General features: G+C 39.0%; 2 protein-coding genes across 3 annotated transcripts; both read right to left on the reverse strand.

Annotated features, from left to right (window-relative positions):
• Nucleotides 1-180: 180 nt before the first annotated feature.
• rabif (RAB interacting factor) lies at nt 181-4,552 on the reverse strand. Of its 2 annotated transcripts, none has more exons than XM_054785563.1 (3): nt 4,448-4,552; nt 3,818-3,979; nt 181-625 (listed from the first exon to the last, which is right to left on the reverse strand). In XM_054785563.1, the coding sequence occupies exons 2-3, from the start codon at nt 3,959-3,961 to the stop codon at nt 377-379; spliced, it is 393 nt and encodes a 130-aa protein (XP_054641538.1). In that variant the 5' UTR covers nt 3,962-3,979; nt 4,448-4,552; the 3' UTR covers nt 181-376. The 2 variants fall into 2 exon arrangements, with proteins under 2 accessions (XP_054641538.1, XP_054641539.1); XM_054785564.1 differs by lacking the exon at nt 4,448-4,552 and adding an exon at nt 4,283-4,423.
• Nucleotides 4,553-5,414: 862 nt separating this feature from the next.
• adipor1a (adiponectin receptor 1a) lies at nt 5,415-15,337 on the reverse strand. The gene is made up of 8 exons (XM_054785562.1): nt 15,242-15,337; nt 11,784-11,999; nt 11,599-11,715; nt 10,875-11,046; nt 10,583-10,769; nt 9,473-9,660; nt 9,165-9,358; nt 5,415-7,070 (listed from the first exon to the last, which is right to left on the reverse strand). Exons 2-8 carry the CDS (start codon nt 11,928-11,930, stop codon nt 6,942-6,944), a joined length of 1,134 nt encoding a protein of 377 aa, XP_054641537.1. The 5' UTR covers nt 11,931-11,999; nt 15,242-15,337; the 3' UTR covers nt 5,415-6,941.
• Nucleotides 15,338-15,401: the final 64 nt, after the last annotated feature.

The raw sequence follows: 15,401 nt of genomic DNA on the forward strand, positions 1-15,401 counted from the left end.
TATAAAGCATATTTACAATGACAAAGGGCATGTTTTTTTTTTTTTTCTCATTTTACATTCTGTAATTACGAAAAAAACAACAGTAAAGTACTTCATGATGCCGTTATACTACAAAAGGTGAACTGAAGACCTTTCAGTGCCAAGTGTCACTTACAAGACATCAAATTAACCAGGACAAAGTTGACCATATTTATCTTTTATTAGAGTTCAATAATCATACACTTTAAAGAATACGTTCGCTCAGCTCTCCATGCGCAGTAGGAATCAAATGTGTGTGTGGGAGGAAGTCTCAGCTGTGATGGTTTAAAAGCCAGTCGGCACATTTCAAGTTCTGCTGGGTTTTATTATTATTTTAATAAAACCCAGTTAGTATTAACTATGCATGATTCACTCTTTCTATTGCAACATAGTAACTTCTCTTGTCATCCAAACAGTGCCAACCGATGGGTCCGATCTCACAGTCTGCACAGATGAGATACTTGATTCGCCCCACGTCGTTAGTGAAGCCCACATTCTCAAAATCAAACATTTCGCCCACTAACCAGTGGGCAGTCAGTGTGTCCGCGTCCATCGAGCCATCCGTGGAGCTGAGGCTGCTCTTTTTACGCATGGATGGCAGGATCAGCTGAAAGAGAAAAACAACACTTTGATGCACTTTGAAACAGTATGTACGGTACTATGGTTATTAGCTTGTGTAGGACAAAACATGGTAAATACAACTGCAATATGGTGACATAAGGTTGCCTCAAATTACAATCCAAGTGATTCATGCGTTGATGCCTCTGGCACTTCATTCCACTTTCTTATGTGATCAGAAAAGCATGTAAGAGAACAGTGACATACTTACATAAAGAGTATACACACTGACATACAGTAGAGTACTGTGAACACGTCTTGGGTCAGCTACAGTAAATAGTAGGATCAATACAGCAATACCCATTAAATTGTTCGGTGTGGATCTGGGAAAAGGTGTGGCATCCACCCCGCAAAATCCTATCACCAACAAAAACTGTGCTCAATAGTTTTTTTTGTTTTGTTTTGTTAACAGTTTGGCCTTGGCGGAGGTCTGTGTGTGACCTTTGTGAAAGCGCTCCGTCTACACCTCATTCACTTATGCACTGTGTATGCACAATTACTGCATTTGAGGGCAAGGCAGCAAACCTTATCTTCAACTTACTATGTAAGGGTGACGTTGTAACTTCTCTGCTCCCCGTACAGGAGACCCTGATTGCAACTGCAGTAGATAAGGTAACCTTGAAGAACCCACCCACCCTTTAGATGTAGCTCTTTAAAAATGTAACACAGTCCCGCACAGTAATGAGAAATTGATGTACTACATTATAATTCACTCCATTTATTTCTTTAGGTTAAAGCAGTGTAGATGAATAATGAGACTGCTTGACACTCAATACTGATATTCCCAACCCTTTGTTGAAAAGATAATTATTAATAATGTTCAGTATTCCCACATATTTGTGGCAGCCCTCCAAAAATAGATGTGGCCTTACCTGTTGACCCTTGCTTATAAACACATTTATTAGCATTCTATGTAACTGTGCTTATTAACACACTTCATATGTACCAGAGAATAAGAAGATGTAGCAGGAGGGATCTGTGTTATCAACTTAGCAACATTGGCCGGGTTGTTCAAAATTCGGTTATTTTTTTAACCACTGGCTTAACCAACCGTTAACTTTAACGGCACCGTTATCCTGTTGTCCAAAACTCGGTTAACTTTAACCCGCTGTTCATATGACGTTAAAGTTAACACACCTAAGGACCGCCGCTAACATTTTAACAGTGTGGCTAACTCTCAAGATGGGCTTTGCGGCTAGCGCTGCCTTCATGATGCCATACTGTCATGTCTCCTTACGTGCATTGCTGATGTCTGGGTTATGCATTACTTCACACCTTACTGTACATTGCAGCTTTTCAGCACATGACAAATTATATTTGCAAGACAGAAAAACATGCTTTTAAGTGCCTAGATATTAAAGGGAAGTATTTTACTGAACCGTGTTAAGCCTGCAAACAGTCATGCTTAAGAACAACTATTTTGATAGAATAATTGTACATAGAGCTATTTGAGGCTTTATCGGCGTCACAAGATGTATTTTCATGAACTTGCAATTTGAGGCGATTGTTACATTATTTTTAAAGCTTTCCAGAGGAACTGTAAGTATAGTGTGATCTGATGCTGTACATAGTCTTGCCTTTACAATGTATTGAAAGCTGTGTTCTGTACACTTGGTTAACAATAACAAAAAAACATACACTTGATAAACATTGCTCATGTGTTGTTTATACATGAATAGCTATTATACGTATCATCATCTTGGCACCAATATTAGATTGACACCTAAGACTCTTTCTTTGAAGGCGAGCCGACTTCCTGTATTTTTCCAAACTATATAACAGCTTGTGCTGAGCAAAATATTTTTAACTAAAAACATTTTTATTTAATTGTGCAATTAATAAATTGCTTGCTTGTTTGTTTTAATTCGTAAAACGTTTATCTTCATTTGTTGCAGAATACAATTTTAAAATTTTAAGTTTAGCGCGTCGGGGCTCTTACTTTGAAGGCGGGTTAAGTAGTTCTGGTATCCGGCGTAAGGCCCGAGGTTTATTTTGCTATAAAGCTGGAAACAATGTTAAATATTGCTTACTTTAGCTTATAATGTATTTAACTAAAATATTTTTGTTTAATTTATTTTTTAAATTTGTTAAATCGTTTCGCTATCAATTTTTTTCTCTAAACCGGAAGTCAACAAAATGAGGAATTCTGAGTAAAATGGCGCTGACCAGTGACATCAACCACACGGTTAACTTTGACCTTGCCATTAACTAGCAACGTGACTAACCATGTTTTGAACAACGCATATTCAACGGTCAGTTAGTTAACGGAGGGTTAAGAATTTAACCAGTGGTTAGAGGATAAGCAGAGGTTAAACTTACCGGGCCATTGTCGCTATATTTAGAGAGTAATCAGACGCCTCGAGATTCAAAAAAAGCGACAAGCAACAAATCTAGTGAAGAGGCTTTTGAAGACTAAAACGCAGAGGCTCTCAAAAAGGTGAGATGTCTCCTGGGATTGAACTGGTTTGGAGTGGCAAAAAAGGTATAGATGTGTGTGTTCAAGTTAAAGAACACGGCAGTTTGTCCTGTATGTGGCAGCTTCGGAGAAAGTTACGTATAGGTTTCACTTTTGCATCTCACTGCACACAACTGTGGTGCATTCAAGGACCATCAAAGTGCTGGATGAAAAACTGTCGATGAAACAACTCCATAAACATGTAAAAATTGTGGGCTTTCCCTGACATGAAAGCATATATCGCTCTTCTCAACGTGCAGCGGGTACTTCTGTGGGCAAATGCACCAATTGTGCAAATTAGACAATGACATCATTATGCCACCCGCACCAAACACCACCACAAATAGATTACAGTCCTGTGGGAAACAGTGATGTTATATTTACTTTTCCACGACCGCTCCATTGAATGGCATTCAAGTTATAGTCAGAATATCATTGCTAAAACAACAAATCTAACAGTGGCATCAGATTTTTCAACAGTACTACAGTATATCAGGGTTTCACAAGCCTTTTTGGCTCCAGATGCTAAATTACATTAAACTACCACCGCCATATTTTCAGAGTAGGATGTCATATGTATCTGTAAGGACTGTGACATTTGTGCCAATCTAACTGAATTAATACCATATAAAGTTACTCATTGCAACCAACATAAAGGCCAGTGCAGTCTAGTCTACAAAAGCTATTACAGTGTGTATACTGTAATGGATAAGCATCCCTGGTTACCTCTCTCTCTGCAAACACAGCCATTCCAGGACATAGCACCTTGGATCCGCACCGTTGACACAAGACAGACTTTCTGTTCTTCCCGTCCTCAGAAACCAGGTCTGCACGGTCAGTGCTGTCTTTAGCCTGTGGATTGAGGTCCATCTTGAGGTCTAAAACAAACTTGAAAAGACAAGAACAAAACAGTTCAATGTAACCCGCCCACACTAGATAAAGTCAGTCATTCTGCACTTAACGTTGGCTTCTCTAACATATTTTTCCCTCGTTTAGATGCTGATTTCCTAAATTGAGCTAATAGAGTAGAGTAGTAGAGTATGAATTGGGGCTAGAATTAGGGATGAGGGAAACATCAAACCCAATCGGCATTGTTAAGTGCATTTATGAGAAGTACGTAGGTTCATAAATATTTACATTACAAGCCCAGAAGACTACGCAAAACCCTTAAAATACAACAGACACCCATACCTGTAATTAAGCACAATGCGGTGTCATTAAAAACACCCTGATGTCACTCGAAATTCCTTACCCCCCATTAACGGGGAATGACAACCCTAAAATCGGATAATTATACATACGAGACACAAACTTTAAAATGAGCACCCGATTTTAAAAAGATATATAAATACGTACCTAAAAATGGAAAATATTACCGACTACGACTCAATATAAAAAGTATGGTAAGTTAGCTAGGGCAAGCATAGCATTTCTGCCTGGTCTTGGCCGCTACCGTCCACTAAATTGACTCGATTGGAAACAAATGCTACGTAATTATTTGTTCCGGAATTGTATACGACAGTGTACGGGAGATACATTTTTTTTATTATTTTACACAGATTTTAACTGCCCCGGATGAGTAATATGTTTAAAAACAACGTAGATATTACTTAGTAGATCAGGTAATATTTATAATAAAACAAGCAATACCAACAAAACTTTCATCAAAATGAAAACAACAGGAACCAAGAAAACAAACAGCTAAATCAGTTGTACTCCAATTTATTCAACCCTCAATGCAAATTCTAGCAATTTCAGCAAAGTAATAAAATTTCAGTAGTTTGCAATAAACCAACCAACCAAAAAAAAAAAAAACATCAGTAAAAAAATCCTAGATACATCTATTAAAAATGGTCGCGATTTTATCAATGAAACACGTGTAAACTGCTAAAAATGAATAAATAAAGGGAACAATTAATCAATCACAATGTCAATCACACGTCTGTGGAATGGAACTGTCCACTTAACAACACACATTTGCACTCTTGTGCAAATGGAATAGACAGCAGATAGACAAGACGCCCCCAATAGCAATAATGATCAATTTGATTTCCATTGCTAATTTTTGTGTGATTTTGTTGTCAGCAAATTCAACTATGTAAAGAGTAAGTATTTAATAAGAATATTTAATTCATTCAGATCTAGGATGTGTTATTTTAGTGTCCCCTTTATTTTTTTGAGCAGTGTATATTTTGAAAATAAATGAAATTTACAATTGGGGTTGAATACTTTTAGTGCAACTGTCACATACATTTTCAAATCCCACTGGAGATAATACAAAACAGGACGCCATGTTTGTACGTGTGGAAAAAACATTTATTACAGTATTTTTCCAAGATAACGATTAATAAATAGTTACGCCTACATTTCAATGAAATGTATGATTTTTCACCTTCTACACAGGACATAACACAAAGTCAAGGATACACATAGTTTTAGTCTTTGTAATAAAGCTTGAATAAGTTGATCTAGAAAAAGTAGTCTTAAACAGCAGTTGATACAACCTATCCATGGGGTTGTAGTTTCAATGATGATTTGATTGTATATGGCAAGGAAAACAAGACGAGCCTACATTTGGAAATCATTGTGGATTCCTTGACTGTTAAGATAGGCCATTTTACTTAAAACGTTCCCATTGGCCTAAGGCACAGGAATACTAAAGATTTATATCAATCACACGTTAACACATTTTAAACCCCATACGTCAATTAAAAGTCTCCAATTTTAAGAACACACAGGAGGTGCAATTCGCTATTTACACCCCAGATTGCATCTGAAATCTAACACAAAAAGGAAGCTCGCAACTGACAAAAACACAATATGACCCATCCAGAACTGTACATTGTGCGTGGCCCATAGGAGCTAAATCTAGACATTAGAAAAGACGTGTTGTCTGACTGAAAAAATAATGCCGGGGAAGTTAATTTACATGCTTTAATCCGGTCTTTTCTTCTTCTTCTTCTCTGATAGAGGAATGTATCAAATGAAAGTAAACGCATGTTTTCATGCTATAACAACAGTTCAAAGAAATGGCAGCATAAAAAAATTCTGGGTCTGAAGTCACTCATTCATTTTTTTCCATTACTGAATGAGCATTAGATGTGCTATTCAATCACGTATGTAAATTCAAATCATATACATTTCGTGACTGTTTTCGTAAAATTTAAGTGCATTAGCTGGGCTTTCCGAATCTTCCACTCCTGCTGCAGTGGGGTAATAATAGATTGGTTTGTGGTACTACGCCATATTTTGTTCCAACAGCTGCACAATAATTGCTCGTAGAGTAAAAACACATCCGGTATATCGGTACACAGCACCTATGTATCGTATTCATATACATGTGTGTGGCCCCTTTACATTTTAAATTGACCTGGAGTGTTGTCCCGCACCAAAACAACGAAAAGTACATTCATCCTCAAGCCAAGACAAAATGATTGGTTCCCACTGCTACAGCACTTATAACAATACTCGTGTTACCCTACGTCACATACTGACAGACTATGAGGCCAATGTGTTTTTTTTGTAATTCAACTGATTTTCCTTGGGATGCAACTTTCAAGTTTTATTATTGACCAAGTCGTAGTGACTGTTGAAGACTCCTGTTAATGCTCATTGGCTAGTTAATGCTACTTTGTTGGAGCAAAAATAAGCCGGAGGAATGGAGGAAAATAATAACACCAAAGCCCTCACACCCTGTGAGCAAATTAGACATAGATAAAGATCAATAAGTAACAATATGGAATTCCAGCAGCATTTTTACTGTGTGTGTGTGTGTGTGTGTGTGTGTGTGTGTGTGTGTGTGGTGCTTGCAGGGGCTATAAAGAAAAAAACAAGTCACAAGTCAGGCCTCTCAGAGCAGAGAGTCATCTGTGCATCCTCCCTCCAGGCCGTAACGGAACTCCTGGAGATTAGAAACACCGTAGAAATGGATGAATGCTGCTGCCACGACCAGAACGTGAAAAATTTGATGGGAGTGGAACTAGAAGGGGAAAGAACACAGTTGTCATTAGCACCAGCAATGTACACATCAGACTGTTGAGAACTGAAAATAGATAACATAACTTTGCTTATCCTGTTGTACTGTCGCATAAGAGGAAATGTTGAGCTTTTTGCAACCCAACACCCCACATCTGCGTCACAGAATATTGTGAATTATTGAAGACAAGATGATGGTGTCAGATTTCAGTAGAAGAATCACAGTTGCTCTTTCTTTTACTCGCTATTCCCCAATACTCTCATCCCTCTTTTATTACGGTTAATTGGTTCCAGACTCGACCGCAATAAGTGAATTTCCACGAAACAGGATTCAATATTAATAAATGGAATGTTTTCGTAGTTAAGAGAATAGAAAACCTGTTTACGACCTTCTGAAACCATTTTTTAAACATCATTAGAGCCCTCTAGACATTAAATAACACTCCATAGTCCCCTTTATACTCAAATTGCCTAATATAATAGGCATGATAACAAATAATAAAACATCACACACACGTTAGCATTGGGAAAGTTAATTGTTGTAGTATCTTGAACATAATGTGGGTCAATTGAATGGCATCGACGCATGTCTAACATCCATCCTCACTATGACTATCTTTGTTTAAACCACATTGTGCAACTCTTATGCACAAACTAGAGGATCTCTACAAGGACACAAAAGATGGCCACCGCTTTAAAGTTCTCATGACACCAAAACACATGTTAATCTTGTCAGTTCCCCCGTGAAAAATAACATTGAAAAGCATATTTCCTGTGTTACATGTGTGCTTGAATATTGAAATATTTACTATTTTAAAAGATTTTCGTCACTTTTTCCAGGTCTGGAGGAGGCGGAGCAAGTGACATGTACACCGTGACCGGACCGTCCCACCAAGAAGTTCCCATTCACTACAACGCATTCCCTCTTATGATGCTCCAGTTCTCCGTCAATTTCTGTTTTTTGTTATATATTTTTTTGCATTATGCCTGCTCGTTGTGTTGAAGGCTTTTGCTGGAACACTCGAGGAGAAGGAGTATGCTTGTTCACATTTCTAAAAGACACCATTCGCCTTGTCATATGATCGTCAAATTTCGTGGGACAAATGTTTCCATACTGCCCTGCAGATGGAAATAAAAAGTCAAAAACCCACAAGACGTTTGACCGGGGAAAAGCGTGCCAAAGTGGCAGTAAGTCAATTCACATTTCTCCTGCTAATATGCTACCTAGTAGCCAGCCTCGTGTTGGCGGCTAATGCAGTGTGGGGTCCTAGCTTACACGCTAGCTAGGCGGCTAATGTGTATCTTTGGTAGCTATCACTGTCCGTAAACATATCATACTCCTCAACACGTTGTAGACGTTAATTGCTCGCAAAATATGGATTGCTGTCACTCATCTTTCTTGCCTGTCTTGCAGTCGATCTGTCAGTTTCAGTAAGTAAATCCATATTTTGTGACTAGATTTATTCTAGGAATCTTAGCATAGTATGGGGTTTCATTCCAGGCCTCTCACTGGTCTTTTATTTTGCAGTGTGCATATAAAAAAAAAAACATACTTGTGGCCACTTTTTTGTGTGTTATATCATAGTCATCACCACACAAAACCAGTGAATGTTATTATAGTGTTATTGTTGTGAACATGTCACTTTCTTGGCTTTGCTATGAGTTCATGGCTGCATGTGTTTGAATCTGGTTCCCGGAAATTGTTGTGGTCGTGACGTCACAGCCAAGATGGCGTCGCTTCAAAAACCCACTGGCATGTATGTCAAAATCCTGTCAAAATCACCACTTCATTTCACAGTTTTTATTTCTCTATGACAGCAGTTTTGTTGTTATTGTTTTTTCCAAACAATAAAATTTTTGGTGTCATGAGCATTACCAAACTACCTAGCTAACTAGTTAGCTTCCAATTAATTTACTCTAAACTTAAGAAAGGGTTTGAAACTGAGTGGGGAAGAAAAGTGACAAAGTAAGAAGCCAAAAAGGTACCACTTGGGGGTACGGTATACGTACATTATATAGACAAGTATCCAAATGTGAGGTAAGAAAAAATAATTTCTCCGAACAAATATTAAACTAAACAAACAAACTAAACACTTACCCATATGTCACACTTCCCAGGGAAATAGCGTTCAGGGATCCTGGCTGCATACAGACCAGCACCAGTGATATACATGGCCCCCATCAGGTAGAACCAACCCATCTGGCCCACTGTGGTGGCCTTAACAAAGCCCTCTTCAATAGTGAAGTGCATGGTAGGAACAATGCCGCTGAGTCCCAGACCCATAAACACACCTAAGACAATGCAAATGAGTTGGTACTATGTATTCACAGGTCGGCCACTTGGACTGGAAGATAAAATATAAAATAGTGACACGTGATTGTTGCTGCATTATAGGACAGTATCACCTGCTCTTGTGGGCCTGTGTCGAGGTGTGGAAAACCGGTCCCATTGGGCCACAATGATGGCGGCAATGCCGAGTACACAAACAATGGTGAGGTAGATAAGTCGAGGCTGAGGAGAACAGTAGAAGGAGTAGTACAGCCAGGGCACGAAGGAGCCCATGATGAGGAGGGCAATGCCTGAGTAGTCAAGCCTGTGGGAGAAAGACACAGACAAGCTTCTTTTGAACATTTTTGTTTTGAACGCTGAAACATTTTTTTGCAAGTCCGGACTTCCATGAACATTACATCTGTGTAAACGACACAGTTGTACAAATACACTCCTGATCAAAGTTTTAAGACCAGTTGAAAAATCTCTTTGCACTGTTGGATCTTAAAGGAGGTTCTACAGTATGTAGAGCTTCAAATTTATTTTATTTATGTGCACAATGATGAAAACAACGATCACATAATGATTGAAGGCAAGAAATTGTGCAGGAAAGGAAAAGAAGCCCAGTGGGCTTACATTATACAATGTTTCTGTCAGTTTCTTAATCCGGTATTTTTTATTCATCTACTGTAACTACAATCTCTTTATTTATCTGAATGTATTTTAAAGTAATTCATTTTTCTATTCATATAATTATTATTTTTGCATTTCAATTTATTCAGGTAAATATTATTATTAATATATGTAATAATATTATATGTAATAATTATTTGTTAATATTAAATACGTATCCGTCCATCCAATTTCTATGCCGCTTATCCTCATTAGGGTCGCGGGGGTATGCTGGAGCCTATCCCAGCTGACTTCGGGCGTACCTATGGATAATTTAGAGTCGCCAATTAACCTAACGTGCATGTTATTGGAATGGGGGAGGAAACCGGAGTACCCGGAGAAAACCCACACACGCACGGGGAGAACATGCAAACTCCACACAGAAATGCCCAACGGATGCATGGAGGAGGGGTAGGGTTAAATAAGCTTTGGTTCTTCCAACCCCTTTTCGAACATGCTAATTTGTGCAAGAGTAAACGTGATGTTTGTCCGTCTAACTTGTTGAGCATGTTAGAAACAAGTAAATCATAATCATAGCCATAACCATGTGTTACGAGTGTGGAAAAGTGCCTTACTTGGAGAAGGTGCGGGACACTTTCTCAGAGTGGCAGTAGACGGTATGAAATAGCCAGGAGAAACTGAGGCACAGCACAGCGCCCAGGAAGAACATCCCAAACACCACTTTTTCTTGCAGCGGGGCCATAAAATACATGTTGGGCCGCAACATGGTTAACGTGCCCAGACACAGGAATAAAATCAGCCCTGAGGGAGATAAAACAGCTTGGCAATGACTCATATTTTAACACTGTAAGCCCCTGACAGAAATAAAAATAGGGGACACAGGACAACACATCTTTGCATTCTGACCTAACAGATGAGTCCAAATGTTGCCAGTTTCGGTGTGAATTCTGAAGATGCTTCCGAAGCAGGCCCGGAACGAAGGCATGGGAGGCCGATGCCCGTGTAGGAGGTAATCGTTGTCCTTGAGCCACTCTGGCAGGACATGGAAGGGAATGACTCTCCAGCGCCCCTCCCAAACCTGCAAAATAAATGGTATATTTACTACTCGATGGCTAAATTCTTTATTACTGTGAGGTCTAGATGAAAGAAGTGGCACTTTGTGAGGAAGCCCTAACATTAAGTACACTTGCACTAATAGCTACAGTAATGCAATTAAGAATAATCCAATACAAGTACTGGTTTTACATAGTTAAAAGGGTCCACCGAGTGTGCATCACACTCATTCAGTGTACTGCATGGAGAAATCCACAGACGAAACACTAAAAACAACGCTTCAACCACGTCCGATTCACCAAGAAGAGCAGTGCCAAACTTGCAGGGACATTTGGAATAGCAAGCAGGATGTGATACAAGCCTCAAGCTCTCTCGATTTGCATCTTGTGAAAACAGATGTTGACATAACTGAAGCGAGGGCGGCTCCACACCGCAAGACAACGCCTGTGCTGACTGACAGGTTGTAGTAGTAGGAATGAGAAGGTAGCCACACCTTACGTATAGCACTGTGCTGTCTAATTCACTCAACCTGAGAGTATACGTTTGCAATATGTGGAGCATGGAAAGTCTGACTTACTTTGTGTACAAACTCTTCCATCTTTTCCATGGCGTGGTGCGCCTGAAGTGGCAAGGTCAGGACCTCTCCCACCTCATCATCATCCTCCTCCTCCTCATCCGCTAGCATCGCTGCTCCCTTTAAAAGAGAGGATTACTGAAGCTTGACACACATTTTGTCAGGGGGATGTTATTTAAAAGTCCTACCTCTGCATGGATGCCTTTGGAGGTGGACTGTCGAACCCCTCCCTCCTCCAGCAGCGGCCCCAGCTCCATTAGCTCCACATCCGGGACTTGACAGTCCTCTGAGATCGGGCAGTCTGCATCACTTGCAGACCCGTTTCGGCCTGACATAGGGAGACTGCCTGATGACCCACTCACCGTCCCTGTATTCTGCTTTAAACGGTCCACTTCAATTTCCTCCTGAGAAAACCACAAGTACAAGCAAATTCAATGTTTTGTCAGATATTTGAAGTTTTATTCTACTTCTCAGGAGGCAAAGTAAGCACATCAGTACAAGCTATACTGATTATTACTTTTCCTATTTGTCCTATCTATATAAAACTTGACTGTTGCAATTGCTTGTTGCTATGAGAGAACACATACTGTATACTCCCTTAACACATACTATATACTCCCTTTATAATTTACAGTACAGTAATCTTTTGTTAATCGCAGTTAATTGGTTCCAGACCCAAACATAAGTAAATTTCCACAAAGTAGAATTCCTTATTTACAAATCAAATATTTTTGTAGTTAACATCTCTGAATGCGTCTTTTGAATGCCTTATATATTTTTTTATTTTAGTTCATTTAGCCATTTTTATGCTTGTAGATGCTTAATTTAGGGAAAAATACATAACAGTTGCTTAGTACTATTAATAGGCCGTATTCAACCACAAAACAGCATGATTGATTAATAGATTTTTGAAAACCCGTCATAATTCAAACTGCAAAGTGTCGAGGGACAACTGTACTTCTTTCTTGTGTCCCTTGAGAGGCTAAAACAAAATGGTTCCTGACATGCGAGAGGTGTACTCACTTTTGTGAGATACTGTACAGTATTGTAGACATATGGAGTTGTGAATGGAGATTTGCTATCTATGTAAAACTGGATTGTGTTACAAATAGCCGGGTAACTGTGCATATTATTATTATTTTTAGTATTAGATTTTTCAGGACGGAATATACGGTTTGTACAGAACACATTCAGTGAGGGACAGGAAGTGTGCCTTGCGTCATGCATTTACTCGGGAATCAAATACAGTGTAGCCCAGCCTTTGGCTTGTGGGAGTCATGATTCGCAATTGTGCCAAGAAGAAGCCTGGAGACCCTCCTCCATTGATTGTGAACACTTCGCCTTCTTGGTGAAACACGTAAACCAGTAAACATAAACCAGGGGTCACCAACGTATTTCTTGCGAGAGCTACTTTTAGAAAATGAAAATGGCCACTAGCTACTCATTTTTGTAGAAATGATTTTCATACCTTATTTCAACCCTAACAAATCAAATATGCTTGTTTTACCAAAACATTCACAAAATGCTGGTATCCACAACTCACATTTTATGTTTCAGGATACATTTCTTTCTAGAGTTCTCACATTATTAACTGAAAACCTGAATGAAAAGCAGGCCAGCGGGCGCCTCATGTGGTCGTGGGGGGCTACCTGGTGCCCGCGGGCACTGTATTGGTGACCCCTGACGTAAACGGACTAATACAAGTGGATAAGCTGAAAGTAGTGTGCCGGCATTGTTCGGGCAAGGAGCGACAAGCTGCAACTAATTTGTTAATGCTGGATGTCTGCCAAGACGGAACTTAGGAACTAAGAAAATAAAATAATTAATCAGACTGTTACTGCTGCACTTGTCTACATCGTTGCACTTTCATAAAAGGAAACATTGTAAAGTATTTCATATTTATTTATTTTATTTGAGATTTGTATTTATTGGATAACTACCAAACAGCTGTTTGCAGTTTATTATGTTTCATGTTAAACACAATGGAAGCTATTTACACAAAAGCTGAACAGTTTGTTTTGCATTCATGTCTCCTTCCTGTACCAAAACTTAACCGAACTCTGACATTAAAACCAAGGTATGTACCAAGCCATGAGCATATGTTACACAACTCGTTACAATTCCTTGTTGCTACAATAAAATACACATTGTACAGTGGCCGACAGGGGCAAAGACGGAGCAACGTCCAAACACAAATGATCAAAAACAAAAACACCATAAAACACATGCGATGGGGAAATGCTGCAAACATTTAAATGCTGCAAGTTCAAGAAACAAAACGGATGTCGCCAGGCTACCAGAGGCGCAAACCTGATGAATATCCATCTTTAAAGACATGAGTGGGATGCCCAGAAGGAAGGTGGTGCAATGAAAAGGTACATTTTTCTTTATGTCTTTGTTTAACATTAAAAAATCAGCTGCTCTATAATACTGGAAATTATTATATTATCTGTTATTATTATAGTATCCTTGAATTTACAACATCCATTGTATGCTGATGTTGTTTCTCGGGTTTGTGTGTATTTTTGGAATTTGGAGCATTTTTCTTTTGCATTTGTTTTTGATCCTGCAGTGTTTTTATGATTGCAGCATTTTTAATTTGGAGCATATTCCCTTTGCATGTGTTTTATGGTGTTTGTGAGTTTTTACTTTTGGATAATTTCCGTGTTTGGAGCGTTTGGATGCTGCTGTGCATTTTTCCCTGTCGGCCACTGTACTGTTGTATGGTAAGTATGGTATGTAAAGATGAAAAATGTTGCACTTTTCAATTAAAATAAATCTATCTATAGATTATTAGTTAATTCCATTCTGATACATACTGAACTGCAAAGATTATTCTGATATTTTGATTCTAGCCAGTAATGAAGAATTGATAAACAAAAAACTTAAATGTGTGTAAACATTCTCGTTTCTTCACTCTCCTGGGACAGTAAACATTTCAACTTAGGGAAAAACATGCCATTGGACAGTTTTTCCCACAAGCACTGAACAATGCGCATTTAAAACTGAAAGATGCATTTACGTACCAAATAACATATCCTGAGAGGTTCAGTGGACTACTACAAAAACAACTAGTTGAATAATCCGAAATTGATGAACAGAAATGTTTTGTAATGCATCCATTTGGTGATAAAAAGCGAAAGCGTGTGATCTTAGTTAAGGTTGTTACCATGATGGGTCAATAACTGTCGAACTCAGATGGTGGACAGCATAAAGACTAGAGAAATAAATCCCAGATGTCAACCAAACAAAAACGTTTCAGTGGGGAACAGCTTAGCAAAGCCTGGCAGACAACGGATGTGACTTAGCAAAGCGTCAGACGGACAGCGCAATGTAAACAACAGACATAATACACTGACGGCTGGGTTGCATGCACTCCTGACTCATTTACTCTTTATGTCAAAGAGTGTAATCATACTTTTACATAGGGGAATTGGAGACAAATGTGTGATCCAAGCTCGTCCAGGTTTCGTCTCGCTAACGTTACCTCCAAGCTAGCGCTGAGCTGGCAAACAGGCGACACTGTTTGGGAAAATAATTAGCAAACGGCGACACAAACGTACGCTACGAAACACTTCTGTTGCTTCTCGCGCAAATGTAGGACAAATATTTCCAACCGTGATCTCATTAAATGCATACAATTTACCTGACAAGGAAGTCTTCACACCAGGAAGGTGAATTATTCATCGAAAAACAAAACACAATCCGTTCCGGAAGTTGCGATTTTTTCCGTAAACTTAATCCGTCGCCTTCAAAATAAAAGCCAATAGTTCTTCGGATGAGTTTAGTTTACAGAATAAGAATAC

The sequence above is a fragment of the Dunckerocampus dactyliophorus genome, chromosome 8 (assembly GCF_027744805.1).
Source record: "Dunckerocampus dactyliophorus isolate RoL2022-P2 chromosome 8, RoL_Ddac_1.1, whole genome shotgun sequence".
Taxonomy (NCBI): Eukaryota; Metazoa; Chordata; class Actinopteri; order Syngnathiformes; family Syngnathidae; genus Dunckerocampus; species Dunckerocampus dactyliophorus.